This window comes from Oncorhynchus keta, chromosome 22 (assembly GCF_023373465.1).
Source record: "Oncorhynchus keta strain PuntledgeMale-10-30-2019 chromosome 22, Oket_V2, whole genome shotgun sequence".
NCBI lineage: Eukaryota > Metazoa > Chordata > Actinopteri > Salmoniformes > Salmonidae > Oncorhynchus > Oncorhynchus keta.
This window is the reverse complement of record NC_068442.1, coordinates 36912180-36929718: the sequence shown is the minus strand read 5'-3', so window position 1 is coordinate 36929718 and position 17539 is coordinate 36912180. Positions and strand designations below refer to the sequence as shown.

Sequence of the window (17539 nt, the reverse complement as noted above, 5' to 3'; positions counted from 1 at the left end):
TGGAGGCCAGGTCATCTGATGCAGCACTCCATCACTCTCCTTGTTGGTCAAATATCCCTAACACAGCCTGGAGCTGTGTTGGGTCATTGTTCTGTTGAAAAACAAATAATAGTCCCACTAAGCGCAAACCAGATGTGATGGTGTATCGCTGCAGAATGCTGTGGTAGCCATGCTGGTTAAGTGTGCCTTGAATTCTAAATAAATCACAGATGGTGTCACCAGCAGAGGACCCCCACACCATCACACCTCTTCCTCCATGCTTCACAGTGGGAACCATACATGCAGAGATCATCTGTTCACCTACTTTGCGTCTCACAAAGACACGGCGGTTGGAACCAAAAATCGCACATTTGGACTCATCAAACCAAAAGACAAATTTCCACTGGTTTAATGTCCATTGCTTGTGTTTCTTGGCCCAAGTAAGTCTCTTCTTCTTGATGTCCTTTAGTAGTGGTTTCTTTGCAACAATTAGACTATGAAGGCCTGATTCACGCAGTCTCCTCTGAACAGTTGATGTTGAGATGTGTCTGTTACTTGAACTCTGTGAGGTGCAATCTGAAGTGCAATTAATTGACCATTTCTGAGGCTGGTAACTAATGAACTTATCCTCTGCAGCAAAGGTAACTATGGATGTTCCTTCCCCGTGGCGGTCCTCATGAGAGCCAGTTTCATCATGGCACTTGATGGTTTTTGCGACAGCACTTTAAGAAACTTTCAAAGTTCTTGACATTTTCCGTATTGACTGACCTTCATGTCTTAAAGTAATGATGGACTGTTGTTTCTCTTTGCTTATTTGAACTGTTCTTGGACTTGGTCTTTTACTAAATAGGGCTATCTTCTGTATACCACCCCTATCTTGTCACAACACAACTGATTGGCTAAAACGCATTAAGAAGGAAAGAAATTCCACAAATTCACTTAGAACAAGGCACACCTGTTAATTGAACTGCATTCCACCTCATGAAGCTGGTTGAGAGAATGCCAAGAGTGTGCAAAGCTGTCATCAAGGCAAACGGTGGCTACATTGAAGAATCTAAAATATGTTTAGATTTGTTTAACACTTTTTTTGGTTACTACATGATTCCATTTGTGTTATTTCATAGTTTTAATGTCTTCACTATTACTCTACAATATAGAAAATAGTAAAAAATAAAGAAAAACCCTTGAATGAGTCGGTGTTTCCAAACTTTTGACAGGTACTGCACTTCATAGATGACATTCTCATACATAACATTTGTGTACAGAGACATAGATCTACCAGCAGGACTGGAAACGTAATTAAATGTCTAAAGATGTTATAAATCTACGGTGCATGTCTGTGTTGAATCACACCTCAGTCTCAAATTTAGTCAAACTCAAACTACTAAATGGGGAAGCAATCTATGAATTCTATCTGCTCCATCTCCTAAACCAGCACATCCTTCCAAACTACAGTACTACCCATTTACCTCAAATTATAAGTTACATTCTGATATTGTTGAATGAATCTCACACAATTTAATTCCATGATTAGATCTTTGATGGTCCATGATCGTGTTCTTTATTACAGCCTACTGCATTCGGCTAAAAATGAGAACATTTTGCAAAAGATGACAAGTTAAATTAATGTCATTTCCACATCTCTGGTCAGAGTTAAGAACACTGCAGACAAAGGGTGACTGCCTGTCTATAATGAAATGTGCCCAACTGGAATCGTAAAGGGTGAAATGTTGCACAGAATGTGCCAGTCGATTTTGATGAAATAAGGTGAAAGCAGATAGCGGGATGGATGACCTTCGACCCGTACACTGTACTGTACAAATTGTGTTGCCTTGACCCTACATTTATCCTTTACCAAATTGCAATAATTATTCATATTTCTCCTTGGTGAACAATACAGAGATGCCAATACCTAAACAGATACCTACCAGAGAATACATTTTTGCTTACTTATGATTTTTTTTAAAGTAGTGTTTTCATGTCAATAACAAAACATCAGTACGTTTCAAAAACGTGGAAGGAATTCTTCTAATTTCTCAATTTGAGCCCAATGCTTATTGTTCCTCTTCTGGAGTTCTCTGATAAGTTCCTCTCTATCCATTGCTCCCCCTCCTTGTGGGGTTTCTTCAGGACAATGGCTATTTCATTCAGAAAGAAGAATGGTAACAGCACCCTCAATGTCTACATGAGACAACTAGATGATGCATATGGCCACTGTTAAGAAACATGGCATGGCCTATACAAGTGGGAAAGTGTCCTTTAAAATTTAATTTTCCTGTCAGGTTACTATCCAACCCTGTTAATGAAAGTTAACTCTGATTTGTGTGGTGGCACATGTTGTCCAAATCGGCCAGGGCATGGCAGCCACCTGTATTGAGGAAGAGAGCAATTTGATTAATACTGCAGACTCATAATTCGAAACAGAAAAATGGAAGGAAATTATATAACTCCACCCTGACTACTTTAGGTCAAGTGTAAGGTAAATAGGGACTAGGGTTACAAAGGAGGGTATGTTACTGAAAACCTTTGAAGTTTACCAGTAAACTACCATGTGTATTTTTCAAGGGTTTTAAGTAATCTATCACAATCTAGTGGCCCTTTTGGTACTTCAGATTATCACAGATGTCTAACAATCTCTGGCCTTCTGTGTGGCTTTATCACATGTAATATACAGGATATGAAATCATTGAATAATATGATTTTAAAATATAAAAAATAGAATGACAAAGCTGTCTTATCCTAAATTTTAACCATTAACTTAGTGAATACCATTGGTGTTATGAAGGTTTCAACATGAAATATAATCTATATATTTGTTTCACAAACTTGCATTTAGTTTTGTATTTGTTATGTTTCGGCATCCAACTGGTGGCCGTTGTGAAAAAAGTCAATAGTTGGAAGAGTTGCAGAGTTAATTAAAAATGTATGCTTTTTTCATTAATTAGGATATTTTCTCTTGAACCATATGGTCTATCTACTAGAAACTCGTGGACAATATAAACACAGATATAATAAATGAATACAGTATATGAATTCATTTTTAAAAAGTTATTCAAGTATAAAGGACCAAAGTTACTGTAGAATGCCATGGATTTTCTGTTAATGACCAAAATTACTGAAGATTACAGTAAATTACAGATGAATTTGCAACCCTATTCAGGACATAGGCCTACTGTATAAGATTTTTCTCAGGCATGTTTTTCTTAAAACATTCTTGAGTTTTCTCAGACATTAATCTTATCTTGTTTTATGGTATTATGACATATGTAATAGGAATTGTGAGTGATATTGATAATAATATTATATTGTAATTATTATTAGTCACAGCTTCACCCAGCTGCAGATACCCTGGAACCCATACATGTCGGGTAACACAAGGACGTGTTTAGGCTTTTCTCCTCTAAGAAAAACACCTGCCATTCAAGGATTCATTATTTAACAAAACACAGACAATTGAAATAGGATAGAAATGTTATTTGTACTTCGCTGATCACGGACAGTTCCTAATCAGTAGGGATAGCCACTGAATGTTTACTTTAAACATCCCACCTAGAAGTCCTTGCCTATCCTCTTGTTTTGGGATGCCTCTAGCATGAATGTCCTTGTGTCTGTTGAAGTGTTGGTCTCTTTGCTGCAGTGCTGCAACTGATGGCCCTTTCCCAAATACCATGCTTGCCTCAAAGAGGTTCTTCTGCACTCAAGATACTTTAATTCCCCAAAGCTTGCAGCAGGGGGCGATGCAATACCACATTTGGATTCTAATTATTTTCCATTGCCATTACCCCCCAAGGTTACATCTAGAATTGATTACACCTGAAGGTCTCATGGAGGATATGACTTTTCAAACAGATAATCCTCTCTTAGTGGTGGGAATGTGGGTCTATTGACACACATTATGTCATTCAGGCTTTCAACGATATGGGTCGTTCCACCAATTGGGTTGGTGCCTTTTGAGTAGTGTAACTTGGTAGGAAGAAAAACTTGTTTTCACCTCATTTTAACATTCTGTCACAAAGATCACGTTCAACTGAATAAAAAACATATTTTCCTATCTCAAGAGGTGTTAAATCAAATAAAAAATGACTATAGTAAGTGCCTATTTAAGTGCCAAGTAAAGTAACAGGGTTGACGATTCCATCTTAAATCAGCCATAAATCCCCCAGGGGGAATGGAAGCTTGTTTTGTGCAACAGGGAGGGGCAATTGAATGCAAGCTTTTCTAGCCTATCTATGGGTAACAGGGCTCACGTGTTATGCTCGACCCACTCAGTTACCCACCACAAAACATCAGAAAAAGTTTAACCTGCCTTCACACTAGGGTTTGACTATAAGATTTTAAATGTTTCTTCTGAATGTTCAAATTAAAGTTCAGTTCATATAACAGGGTTGACCTTACAATGAGGGACAGGTTTATTTTATTTTTCTTAAAATGAATCACCAATTGCATTAAAGACATAATAATCGCCATAAATGACTGTCAAAGCAACAGAATAACTTTGAGAAATGTCTGGGTGATTTAAAATGAGTGAGTTAAAAGTCAGTTAAAATCTTCATAGTAGTTACAGAGTGTGTACATTTCTGGTACTTTAGCAGATCTATAAAATAAATCTTTAAAAGAAAATCTACAAGGAATAATGGGATAAAATTCCCAGATCCAGATGTGCAAAGCTGATACAGACATACCCAAATGTGTTACTACAAAGGATTTTCTCAGGGGTGTTAATACTTACAGTATCAGTCAAATGTTTGGACACACTTACTCATTCAAGGGTTTTTCTTTCTTTTGACCATTTTCTACATTGTAGAATAATAGTGAAGACATCAAAACTATGAAATAACACATCTGGAATCATGTAGTAACCAAAAAAGTGTTAAACAAATCAAAAGATATTTTATATTTGAGATTCTTCAAAGTTGCCACCATTTGCCTTGATGACAGCTTTTCACACTCTTGGCATTCTCTCAACCAGCTTCATGAGGTAGTCACCTGGAATGCATTTCAATTAACAGGTGTGCCTTGTTAAAAGTGAATTTGTGGAATTTCTGTCCTTCTTAATGCGTTTGTGCCAATCATTTGTGTTGTGACAAGGTAGGGGTTGTATACAGAAGATTGCGGTATTTGGTAAAATACCAAGTCCATATTATGGAAATAACAGCTCAAATAAGCAAAGAGAAATGACAGTCCATCATTACTTTAAGACATGAAGGTCAGTCAATCTGGAAAATTTCAAGAACTTTGAAAGTTTCTTCAAGTGCGCTATGATGAAACTGGCTCTCATGAGGACCGCCACAGGAAAATATTCATTAGAGTGGTCCTTCTGTAGCACAGTTGGTAGAGCATGGCGCTTGTAACGCCAGGGTAGTGGGTTCGATTCCCGGGACCACCCATACGTAGAATGTATGCACACATGACTGTAACTCGCTTTGGATAAAAGCGTCTGCTAAATGGCATATATTAGATTTATATATTAGAGTTACCAGCCAAATAAATGCTTCACAGAGTTCAACATAAACTGTTCAGAGGAGACTGCGTGAATCAGGCCTTCATGGTCGTATTGCTGTAAAGAAACCACTACTAAAGGACACCAACAAAAAGAGATTTGCTTGGGCCAAGAAACACAAGAAATGGACATAGACCGGTGTAAATCTGTCCTTTGGTCTGATGAGTCCAAATTTGAGATTTTTGGTTCTGTGTCTTTCTGAGACGCAGAGTAGGTGAACGGATGATCTCGGCATGCGTAGTTCCCACTGAGAAGCATGGAGGAGGATGTATGATGGTGTGGGGGTGCTTTGTTGGTGACACCGTCTGTGATTTATTTAGAATTCAAGGCACACTTAACCAGCATGGCTACCACAGCATTCTGCGGCGATACGCCATCCCATCTGGTTTGTGCTTAGTGGGACTATTATTTGATTTTCAACAGGACAATGACCCAACACACCTCTAGGCTGTGTAAGGGCTATTTGACCAAGAAGGAGAGTGATGGAATGCTGCATTAGATGACCTGGCCTCCACAATCATCTGACCTCAACCCAATGAGATGGTGTGGGATGAGTTGGACCGCAGAGTGAAGGAAAAACAGCCAACAAGTGCTCAGCATATGTGGGAACTTCAAGACGGTTGGAAAGGTATTCCAGGTTAAGCTGGTTGAGAGAATGCCAAGAGTGTACAAAGCTGTCATCAAGGCAAAGGGTGGCTACTTTCAAGAATCTTAAATATATTTTGATTTGTTTAACACTTTTGGTTACTACATGATTCCATATGTGTTATTTCATAGTTTTGAAGTCTTCATTGGTATTCTACAATGTAGAAAATAGTAAAAACAAAGAAAAACCCTTGAATGATTAGGTGTGTCAACAATTTTGTCTGAAACTGTATGTAAATGAAATATTTCATTTACATTTTCAATACATTTGCTAAAATTTCTAAACGTGTTTTCACTTTGTCATTATAGGGTATTATGTGTAAAACACAGCAAAATGAATACTTTCTGAATGCACTGTACATTAATAAGAATGGCTGTCTGTTAAGCTATGTCAGTGTCATGGGAACAACAGGCAATTTGCTGAACACATCACAGTGTGGACATTATTTGGTTTAAAGGCATGAAATCGATGGGCTTCTCTGTATTGAATCATTTTATGAAGTGGGTTATGAACGAAAGGGGTTAATAGTTGGATTGGGTAAGTCTAAAGATGAAGGTGGTTTGATAATTCACATAACCTACGAACCCAGGGAGATCCAAGAAATCTAGGGCATAGTCTTCACTAATCACTCCCGATCCTTTGTCTGGGTCTGAATACCGCTCATTTGCAGGGTCAAATGTCACATCTAATGTTGGCTTGAATTAGTTTCACTAGCAACCAAAAAGGCTCATAAAGTTAGTTTGAACCATTGATACCCCCGTGGTAAAAACATATTAGTCCTATGGGATTAGAAATAAAGGCTCAGTGTGCAGGGACAGAGGAGAAAAGAGAGCTCTATAATCTTGGCTATGCCTAAGGCTGACTATTAAAGACTCTATATCAGACTAGACAGCTGTACATTTACAACTTTAGAGACCTCATGAAATGTTGAGGTCACGTGTGGTTACCTGTGGATGAGATGGGTGTGTGATGTCATATTTCACATCAGGCCGTTCAACCCTGGCCAATCGGTTTAAGGCAGGATGATTTGGGGGAGTCGGTCAGGGAGTGGAACAGCAGCAGGAGAGATAACGGGTATCCTACGAATCAGGTTTGAGAAGTTAACTCAAACTTTGGTCAGTTCGGAGTTCAACACAGGATAACTGGTCATACGAATGTGGCTCACATTTTAGTCAGGTAAATTTCTATGGCAACAAATCCTTCAGAACTAACCTGCTCCGTGACTCAGGGCTAACTCAGGGCTAACTCAGGGCTAACTCCGTTTGTCTTGAATGAAGTGTCTTGGACCTGAGTTGATGACCAATGAAATGGGATTCTCTCCCTCTCACAAGAATTGCGACATCGTCCCCTTCGTTTGAGGAACTGATTCAATATTTTATGAATCACAAATGTTTTTTCGTGTAAAAAAGAACAAGATGTTAAAGATGGCATTAACGATAAGAAAAAGGATCACTTTAAAAAGCCCATTTCAAATCAAATCAAATCAAATGTATTTATATAGCCCTTCTTACATCAGCTGATATCTCAAAGTGCTGTACAGAAACCCAGCCTAAAGCCCCAAACAGCAAGTAATGCAGGCGTAGAAGCACGGTGGCTAGGAAAAACTCCCTAGAAAGGCCAAAACCTAGGAAGAAACCTAGAGAGGAACCAGGCTATGAGGGGTGGCCAGTCCTCTTCTGGCTGTGCTGGGTGGAGATTATAACAGAACATGGCCAAGATGTTCAAATGTTCATAAATGACCAGCATGGTCAAATAATAATAATCACAGTAGTTGTTGAGGGTGCAGCAAGTCAGCACCTCAGGAGTAAAATGTCAGTTGGCATTCATAGCCGATCATTAAGAGTATCTCTACCACTCCTGCTGTCTCTAGAGAGTTGAAAACAGGAGGTCTGGGACAGGTAGCACGTCCGGTGAACAGGTCTGGGTTCCATAGCCGCAGGCATAACAGTTGAAACTGGAGCAGCAGCATGACCAGGTGGACTGGGGACAGCAAAGAGTCATCAGGCCAGGTAGTCCTGAGGCATGGTCCTAGGGCTCAGGTCCTCTGAGAGAGAGAAAGAAAGAGAAAGAGAGAGAGAGCGCTTACTTAAATTCACACAGGACACCGGGTAAGACAGGAGAAGTACTCCAGATATAACAGACTGACCCTAGCCCCTCGACACATAAACTACTGCAGCATAAATACTGGTGGCTGAGACAGGAGGGGTCAGGAGACACTGTGGCCCCATCTGATGATACCCCCGGACAGGGCCAAACAGGCAGGATATAACCACACCCACTTTTCCAAAGCACAGCCCCCACACCACTAGAGACAAGGCTGAGTATAGCCCACATAGATCTCCTGCACGGCACAACCCAGACAGGAAGATCACGTTAGTGACTCAACCCACTCAAGTGACGAACCCCTCCTAGGGACGGCATGGAAGAGCACCTGTAAGCCAGTGACTGCCTTAGAGGCAGAGAGTCCCAGTGGAGAGAGGGGAACCGGCCAGGCAGAGACAGCAAGGGCTGTCTCACAACATATCCTGTTGAATTTGCAAGATAACTTTTCCTTCATTTTGATTTTGGGCACAATTTTAAACGTGACAATGACTTGCCCATGGATTTATGTTTCAGTATTGTCTCAATTAAGAGTTTGATGTTTGACTAGCCATGTGTGACTTACACACGCAGGCGGTCAAGCAATATCCGCTGTCGTATTGCGGATGAAACCTAAGCTGGAATGTGAAATTAACTGAGTAGATCTAGCTTTCTTTGTATGATGCCCCTATAATATAGCCGTAAAGAGCAAAATATTTACCTGGAGGAGCCCACCTCCAGTCGTGACAGCTGTGTTTCTCTGGAGGTAAACCAGATCAGACAAGAAGTGGAATTAGGGTTTAGGTCTTCATTTCAGTGTCAGACACAGGACATTGTCTGGCTACTATTCTTACTGCCATGATTAGCTCCCCTGTGTCCCTGGCATGAAAAGAGTTAATGTCATGTTCAGCAGTTGCTCTTCATCTATTACCATTTACAATAACTTGTATTAATTGTGATTTGTAGATCAGTTAGATTCTGTGTCTCCTATAGGTACGTATATGCAGTGCTTATCTTAGCACTCTTCCACCTCTCCTTTCATATTGAGGTTATATGTGCATACCTCAGACCAGATGAAGTGCTGGTGTCTGGCTTGTGTCATCACAGTGTGGCAGGAGGAGATGCATTTCTCAGCTGTAGCCAGTTTGTCATGCAGCACTGCAGGACCTACTGAACAACGTCCAAATGAAAACACATTACAGTAAAATATGATTTAAAGCAAATGTTATCCTGCTGCGTGTAATCTCTTATATAGGAACCTGGCTTTGACCCTTTATGACTGATAGTGCACCATAGTTCTGTCCCGTCATTGGGTTGCCTTTTTCCGTTTGGGATGGGAATATCTCCATTGAAGTTTCCTGAACTGAAAACTTTCATGTTTGTTAATTGAATGAATGGATTTGCAAGTAAAAGGAGGTCTATGAAAACCCCAGATGGTCTTTTTTTGTTTTAGTTTCGTGAAGAATCCCTCAAAATGGTTGCATTTATTAGTGCTGGTGACATCCATGTGTGCATCCCAAATGGCACCCTATTCCTTATAAACTGGATGAACAAAATATTAGGAACATCTGCTCTTTCAATGACAGACTGACCAGGTGAATCCAGGTCAAAGTTATGATCCCTTATTGATTGCCACTTGTTCAATGCACTTCAATCAGTTTAGATGAAGGGGAGGAGACAGGTTAAAGAAGGATTTGTAAGCCTTGAGACAACTAAGACATGGATTGTGTATGTGTGTCATTCAGAGGATGAATGAGCAAGACAAAATATGTAGATGCCTTTGAACGGGGGTCTGGTAGTAGGTGCCAGGCGCACTGGTTTGTGTCAAGAACTGCAACGCTGCTGGGTTTTTCACAATCAACAGTTTCCCGTGTGTATCAAGAATGGTCCAACACCCAAAGGACATCCAGCCAACTTGACACAACTGTGGGAAGCACTGAAGTCAACATGGGCCAGAATCCCTGTGGAACGCTTTTGACACCTTGTGGAGTCCATGCCCTGACAAATTGAGTCTATTCTGAGGGAAAAAGGGGGTGGTGTATCTTAAAATTACGAAGGTGTTCCTAATGTTTGGTATACTCAGTGTATCGCACTTATAACGATGTACACTGAGGGTCGGGAAGCAAGTTCAGGGAGTGAATACATTTAATAAATAAACAAACAAAACAAGAAACACGACCAGCGCACCAACATGATACAGAAACTGAAACAATGATGACTGGGGAAGAAACCAAATGGAGTGACATACAGTTGAAGTCGGAAGTTTACATAGACTTTAGCCAAATACATTTAAACTCAGTTTTTCACAATTCCTGACATTTAGTAAAAATTCCCTGACTTAGGTCAGTTAGGATCCCCACTTTATTTTAAGAATGTGAAATGTGACAATAATAGTCGAGAGAATTATTTATTTCAGCTTTTCTTTCTTTCATCACATTCCCAGTGGGTCAGAAGTTTACATACACTCAATTTGAATTTGGTAGCATTGCCTTTAAATTGTTTAACTTGGGTCAAACGTTTCAGGTAGCCTGAGCTGGTGTAACTAAGTCAGGTTTGTAGGCCTCCTTGTAGGCCTCCTTGCTCGCACACACTTTTTCAGTTCTGCCCACAAATTTTCCAAAGGGTTGAGGTCAGGGCTTTGTGATGGCCACTCCAAAACCTTGACTTTGTTGTCCTTAAGCCATTTTGTCACAACTTTGGAAGTATGCTTGGGGTCATTGTCCATTTGGAAGACCCCTTCATTTGATTATTATTATACCTCTATTTAACCAGGCAAGTCAGTTAAGAACAAATTCTTATTTTCAATGACAGCCTAGGAACAGTGGGTTAACTGCCCTATTCACGGGCAGAACAACAGGTTTTTACCTTGTTAAGCTTGGGGATTCGATCTTGCAACCTTCCGGTTACTAGTCCAACACTCTAACCACTAGGCTACCTGCCGACCAAGCTTTAACTTCCTGACTGATGTCTTGAGATGTTGCTTCAATATATCCACATAATTTTCCTTCCTCATAATGCCATCTATTTTGTGAAGTGCACCAGACCCTCCTGCAGCAAAGTACCCCACAACATGATGCTGCCACCCCCGTGCTTCACGGTTGGGATTGTGTTCGTCGGCTTGCAAGCCCCCCTTTTCCTCCAAACATAACAATGGTCTTTAGGGCTAAACAGTTCTATTTTTGTTTCATCAGACCAGAGGACATTTCTCCAAAAAGTATGATCTTTGTCCCCATGTGCAGTTGCAAACCATAGTCTGTCTTTTTTTATGGCGGTTTTGGAACAGTGGCTTCTTCCTTGCTGAGCGGCCTTTCAGGTTATGTCGATATAGGACTCGTTTTGTGGATATAGATACCTTTGTACCTGTTTCCTCCAGCATCTTCACAAGGTCCTTTGCTGTTGTTCTGGGATTGATTTGTACTTTCGCATCAAAGTATGTTCTTCTCTAGGAGACAGAATGCGTCTCCTTCCTGAGCGGTATGACGGGTGTGGTGTTTATTCTTGCATACTACTGTTTGTACAGATGAACGTGGTAGCTTCGGGCGTTTGGAAATTGCTCCCAAGGATGAACCAGACTTGTGAAGGTCTACACATTTTTTTCTGAGGTCTTGGCTGATTTCTTTTGATTTTCCCATGATGTCAAGCGAAGAGGCACTGAGTTTGAAGGTAGGCCTTGAAATACATCCGCAGGTACACCTCCAATTGACTCAAATTATGTCAATTAGCCCATCAGAAGCTTCTAAAGACATGACATCATTTTCTGGAATTTTCCAAGCTGTTTAAAGGCACAGTCAACTAGGGTATGTAAACATCTGACCCACTGGAATTGTGATACAGTGAATTATAAGTGAAATAATCTGTCTGTAAACAATTGTTGGAAAAATGACTTGTGTCATGCACAAAGTAGATGCCCTAACCGACTTGCCAAAACTATAGTTTGTTAACAAGAAATTTGTGGAGTGGTTGACCTAGAGGCCGGAGAGGGAGCACACGTGACAGCACTGCTTTTAACTTATGAGTTATTTACTTCCCTTTATATAAGTCTGATGACAGTCTTTCAATCAGAATATCTTGACTTTTGTTCCATATTGCTCCACAAAATATAACACATTGTCTATTATAAAACATTCTCCAAATAGATCTAATTTGTGGGGGAAGTATGCTTAAAGGCTAATCAGTCTGTCACTGTCTCCAAGGGGAGTTTCCAGCTAACATTATCTCATACAACTAGCCTAAATAAAGATAATGGTAACTTCTCACCCCAATTCGTGTTAGGGTGACTGTACCAACCACAATTGACTTTATGACCTTTATCATTACCTCTATGAAACAGTAACACCATTATTGTGAAACCACTTCCCTAATACACATTCGTCTTCACTAATTATATTTAAATAATACATACTCATTTGGTGGGTGCTTATATTTGTCCTATTTCACACATGTACAAGTGTGTGTTAATACGCATGTGTGAATTGGAAATGTATATTTTTTGCATATATTTTACAGGACTCTCTAACAGTATAACAACAAGTCTGAATTTGCCTTGGACTGTGTGTTCCTATCTTCCAATAGTAAGTCCTGGCATGAGCAGCTATCTAGTCACATTCCACAGTGAGGAGACCACAGGTAAGCAGCGAGAGAGAGAGAGAGAAAGAAAGAAAGAAAGCACAGAAGACATCATGAATACACCCCAATACTGCCTTCTGATGTTGCTTATCTACTCGGGTGGACCCAATGCAGGTAGAATGGCTTTTATTTCCTGTGTGACACTTGACACCGTTGTTAGGTTATTTTTGAGGTGTGACAAGTCACACGATGCAGGGGGGTTCGGTGGCCTACCCTTAGCTTGGAACTATCAGACAAGACAGGGGATCTGCCTGAGCTTGTTCTCTGTGTAATGCAATGGCCACCAAACACATAGGACTACATTGCTACAAAGGCCTCCTGTCTTGTTGATGCTGTGTTTTGTTTGATTAGATATATGAGATATTCTCTATGGAAGCTTTGTGTGAGTGTTATATGGACAGTGTGTGTAAGCCCCTGACTATCTGTTTGGCATGTTCTTTGACAAAGGAGAAAAGAATGTAGCACGATAATGGGGAAGTTGTTGTTATGATGAAATTATGTCACTTTTATCTGCTGTCCTACTAGAAAGAGGGAAATGCCTGATATTTATAACACAATCTAAATCAATCTGAATGGCAAAGTTGAAATGGATGAGAAAATTAAAAAATGCCTGCCTCTACACAAAGTAAGCCTCAGTTCCATGCATCACTTCCCTGCAGTACGTCATTTATCTATAGATATTGTTTGTTTTGTCCCTCTCAAACGTTGTTATATTATCAAATCAATCACATTTTTATTTGTCACATGCGCCAAATACAACAGGTGTGAAATTCTTACTTACGAGATCTTAACCAACGATGCAGAGTTTTTAAAAAGTACGGAAAATGTGCTAAAAAAAACTCAAGGGAAAAACAGTAACACAATAAAATAACAATAACGAGGCTGTATACAAGGGGTAGCGGAGGGGTACGGGTTAGTCAATGTGGAGGGGTACGGGTTAGTCAAGGTAATTGAGGCAACATGTACATGTAGGTAGGGGTAAAGTGACTATGCATAGATAATAAACAGAGAGTAGCAGCAGTGTATGTGAAGACTGTGAAGGAATGTGAATGTATGTGTGTGTGTGTGTGTAGTGTCAATATGCATGTGCGTGTGAGTGTGAGGTTAGTCCAGTGATTGTACATCGAGCCTGTGCAAGCGAGTCAGTGCTAAACATAGTAATAGATAAGAATAAAGTAAGGGGTTCAATGTAAATAGTCTGTGTAGCCATTTGATGAGCTGTTCAGCTGTCCCATTCGTCATAAGGAGGAGACCAAGACGCAGCGTGATTGGAATACATTCGTTTATTTAACGAAGAACACTGAAACAACTAACGTGCCGCTATAAACAACTCATGCTGATATGCAACTACACATAGACAATAACCCACAAAACCCAAATGGCAACCTAAATAGGATCCCCAATCAGAGACAACGATAAACAGCTGTCTCTGATTGGGAACCAATTCAGGCCACCATAGACCTACATATACCTAGACATACTAAAACCCCATAGATATACAAAAAACCCTAGACAGGCCAAAAACACCTAGACAATACAACAACTAAACTAACCACCCTTGTCACACCCTGACCTAACCAAAATAATAAAGAAAACAAAGATAACTAAGGTCAGGGCGTGACATCAGCAGTCATATGGCTTGGGGGTAGAAGCTGTTAAGAAGTATTTTAAGTATTGTTTGTGCAGTTATATGGAAAATGTTTTTGATTACAAAGCAGGTTAACAAAGCAGGTTAACACAGTTCTCACACCAGACAAGATAAAGCCACTGTATATTAACTTTCCTGTGTCATTTCTGTCAACTTCTCTAGGAGCTCTGAATGGTATTAGCCCGTTCATAAGGCATTACGAAGGCTTGTCTTATGATCGTGAGGCATTAGACAGGAGACACCGGCGCGCCAAACGAGAGACCCAGCCTCAGGACCAGACACTGCAGCTGGACTTCAGAGCTTTTCTCAGGTACTGGACACAAGCCCAGGAGCTTCTGTTTCATTGCCTTTCCGATTGAGTATATAATTGTCAAAACATCTTTCAATGTTTGCTTCACTCTTTGTGCTTTGTGTTACACGATTGTTTACTTTAGGACCTTCCGGTTGCGTTTGAGGCGAGACACGACGGGATTCACAGAGCCTTTTGAAGTCTTCTCTGAAAATATATCAAGCACAGCAGACCTCTCCCATCTATATTCTGGAGAACTTGAAGGTATATGACACTTCAGGGATTCGTGGCTTTATAATCCAACATATTGTAGCCTGCCTCCCCTCAATCTGCCTATCAGTCTCTCTCCCCCCTCCATCTCTCGCTAACTCCCACCTGTCTGTCTCTCACCAGATGAGAAGGGATCTTCCTGTCACGGCTCGGTCATCCAGGGCCAGTTTGAGGGTTCTGTCCTCACAGCCAATGGGACGTATTACATGGAGCCTGTCCACAGATACACCAGCCAGCCCACACAACACCACTCCATCATCTACCATGAGGACGACATGGGTAAGAGACGACTGTTGAACATCTAATTAATGTTCTTCTCAAGTGTATGTTAAAACAGTCCAATGCAGCCGTTTTTATCTCAATATCAAATCATCTCTGTGTAAAAATTAAGTACCTTACTGTGATTGTTTTCAACTAAAGCTGTCAAAAATAGTCTAATGGGAGAGATGTAACGCGAAAACGAGCTGTTATTGGCAGTGAAGTTTGAAACTCTCTTTGTTATTGGTCTATTAACTTATACCGCCTGGTGATGTCGCCAGGCAGGCCAAAACTCCACCCATGCAAAACAAGCTGAAATGTCAGGTGATCTTTCCTAACAGCTCTTACACTAAAGTGGCATTATCACCATTTTCACAACTTTCACAGTATTATTCCAACCTCATATGGACATATATAAAACACAGGGAAATCATTTTGACTGCACTGGGCCTTTAATGGCTATATTGCTTCCCCGAAATTATAATGGTCTATTTCAAACGATTCTCAAAATATCTCTCCCGTTCCGTCACATGTGTGTATCCACCCTTCCTCATTTTTGGAATAAAGAAATCAATATTAACCTATCAGACTATGAACTAATTTACCAAAGGTTAGGATGACATACAGTGCATTCGGAAAGTTTTCAGACTACTTCACTTTTTCCACATTTTGTTACGTTACAGCCTTATTCTAATATTGCTGAAATGTTTTTTCCCCTCATCAATCTACACACAATACCCAATAATGACAGAGCAAAAACCCTTTTAGAAGTTGGAAGGGGAACCCATCCCTGAGGACCTGAGTGCTCTGGAGCAGTTTGTCATCAAGGATCTCTCTGTACTTTGCTCTGTTCATCTTTCCCTCGATCCTGACTAGTCTCCCAGTCCCTGCCGCTGATGCTGCCACCACCTCGCTTCACCATAGGGATGGTTCCAGGTTTCCTCCAGACATGACACTTGGCATTCAGGCCAAAGAGTTCAATCTTGGTTTCATCAGACAAGAGAATCTTGTTTCTCATGTTTTAGGTGCCTTTTGGCAAATTCCAAGCGGGCTGTTATGTGCCTTTTACTGAGGAGTGGCTTCCGTCTGTCCACTCTACTATAAAGGCCTGATTGGTCGAGTGCTGCAGAGATGGTTGTACTTCTGGAAGGTTCTCCCAACAGAGGAACTCTGGAGCTTGGTCAGCGACCGTCCGGTTGTTGGTCACCTCCCTGACCAAGGCCCTTCTCCCCAGATTGCTCAGTTTGGCTGGGTGGCAAGCTCTGGGAAGAGTCTTGGTGGTTCCAAACTTCTTCCATTTAAGAATGATGGAGGCCACTGTGTTCTTTGGGACCTTCAATGCTGCAGACATTGGTACCCTTCCCCAGATCTGTGCCTCGACACAATCCTGTCTCAGAGCTTTACGGCCAATTCCTTCGACCTCATGGCTTGTTTTTTTTCTCTGACATGCACTTTAAACTGTGGGACGTTATATAGACAGGTGTGTGCCTTTCCAAATCATGGCCAATCAATTGAATTTACCACAGGTGGACTCCAATCAAGTTGTAGAAACATCTCAAGGATGACCAATGGAAACAGGATGCACCTGAGCTCAATTTAGAGTCTCATAGCAAAGTGTCTGAATAATTTATTTGCAATACATTTTCAAACATGACTAAAAACCTGTTTTCCATTTCTCATTGTAGGATATTGTGTGTAGATTGATGAGGGAAAAATTATTGAATCCATTATAGAATAAGGCTGTAACGTAACAAAATGTGGAAAAAGTGAGGGGGTCTGAATACTTTTCGAATGCACTGTATTTTATGACATCATGTTCAGATGAAATGGACTAATGGTCAATGCCATGGCCGGATGCCTCTCTACTTCTTATCACACAAAACCAGGCCAGATCAGTAGAGAGGATCCTGCTCCAGGGCCAGACTAATGACTGTCACTGGTTCCCTATCTTTCCTTTTAGCCTAACCCAGTCTAAAGCATTAAACCAGTAGGCTGTGAGCCAGGGTTACATGGGTCAGTGATACAGTTGATCCCTGTGCTCTTTAGAGCAGAAAGGGTTAACGAGTTAACCGCAGAGTCCTCTTATGGAGCTCTGAGGGGTGGGAGGAGGTGGAGACTCACTCAGAGCTCCAGCCAAAGAGAAAAAAAACCTGAGCTGGTGTGAGGAAGGAGGAGGAGTGTCAGGTGACCTGGCATCCTCCCAGGGCTGTGAACCCTTGGAGCTGGTTCCCATAGCGATATTAT

At 40.8% G+C, this 17539-nt stretch overlaps 1 protein-coding gene across 1 annotated transcript in view; it reads left to right on the top strand.

The window, feature by feature from the left end:
* The first annotated feature begins 12785 nt into the window (after positions 1–12785).
* si:ch1073-396h14.1 (disintegrin and metalloproteinase domain-containing protein 10) overlaps positions 12786–17539 on the top strand; it is a 63659-nt gene continuing 58905 nt past the window's right edge. Inside the window, exons 1-4 of the mRNA XM_052475123.1 lie at positions 12786–12944; positions 14641–14788; positions 14913–15031; positions 15161–15316. Coding sequence (XP_052331083.1) covers positions 12788–12944; positions 14641–14788; positions 14913–15031; positions 15161–15316 — 580 coding nt within the window. The 5' untranslated portion in view covers positions 12786–12787. The remainder of the gene's footprint in view (positions 12945–14640; positions 14789–14912; positions 15032–15160; positions 15317–17539) is intronic.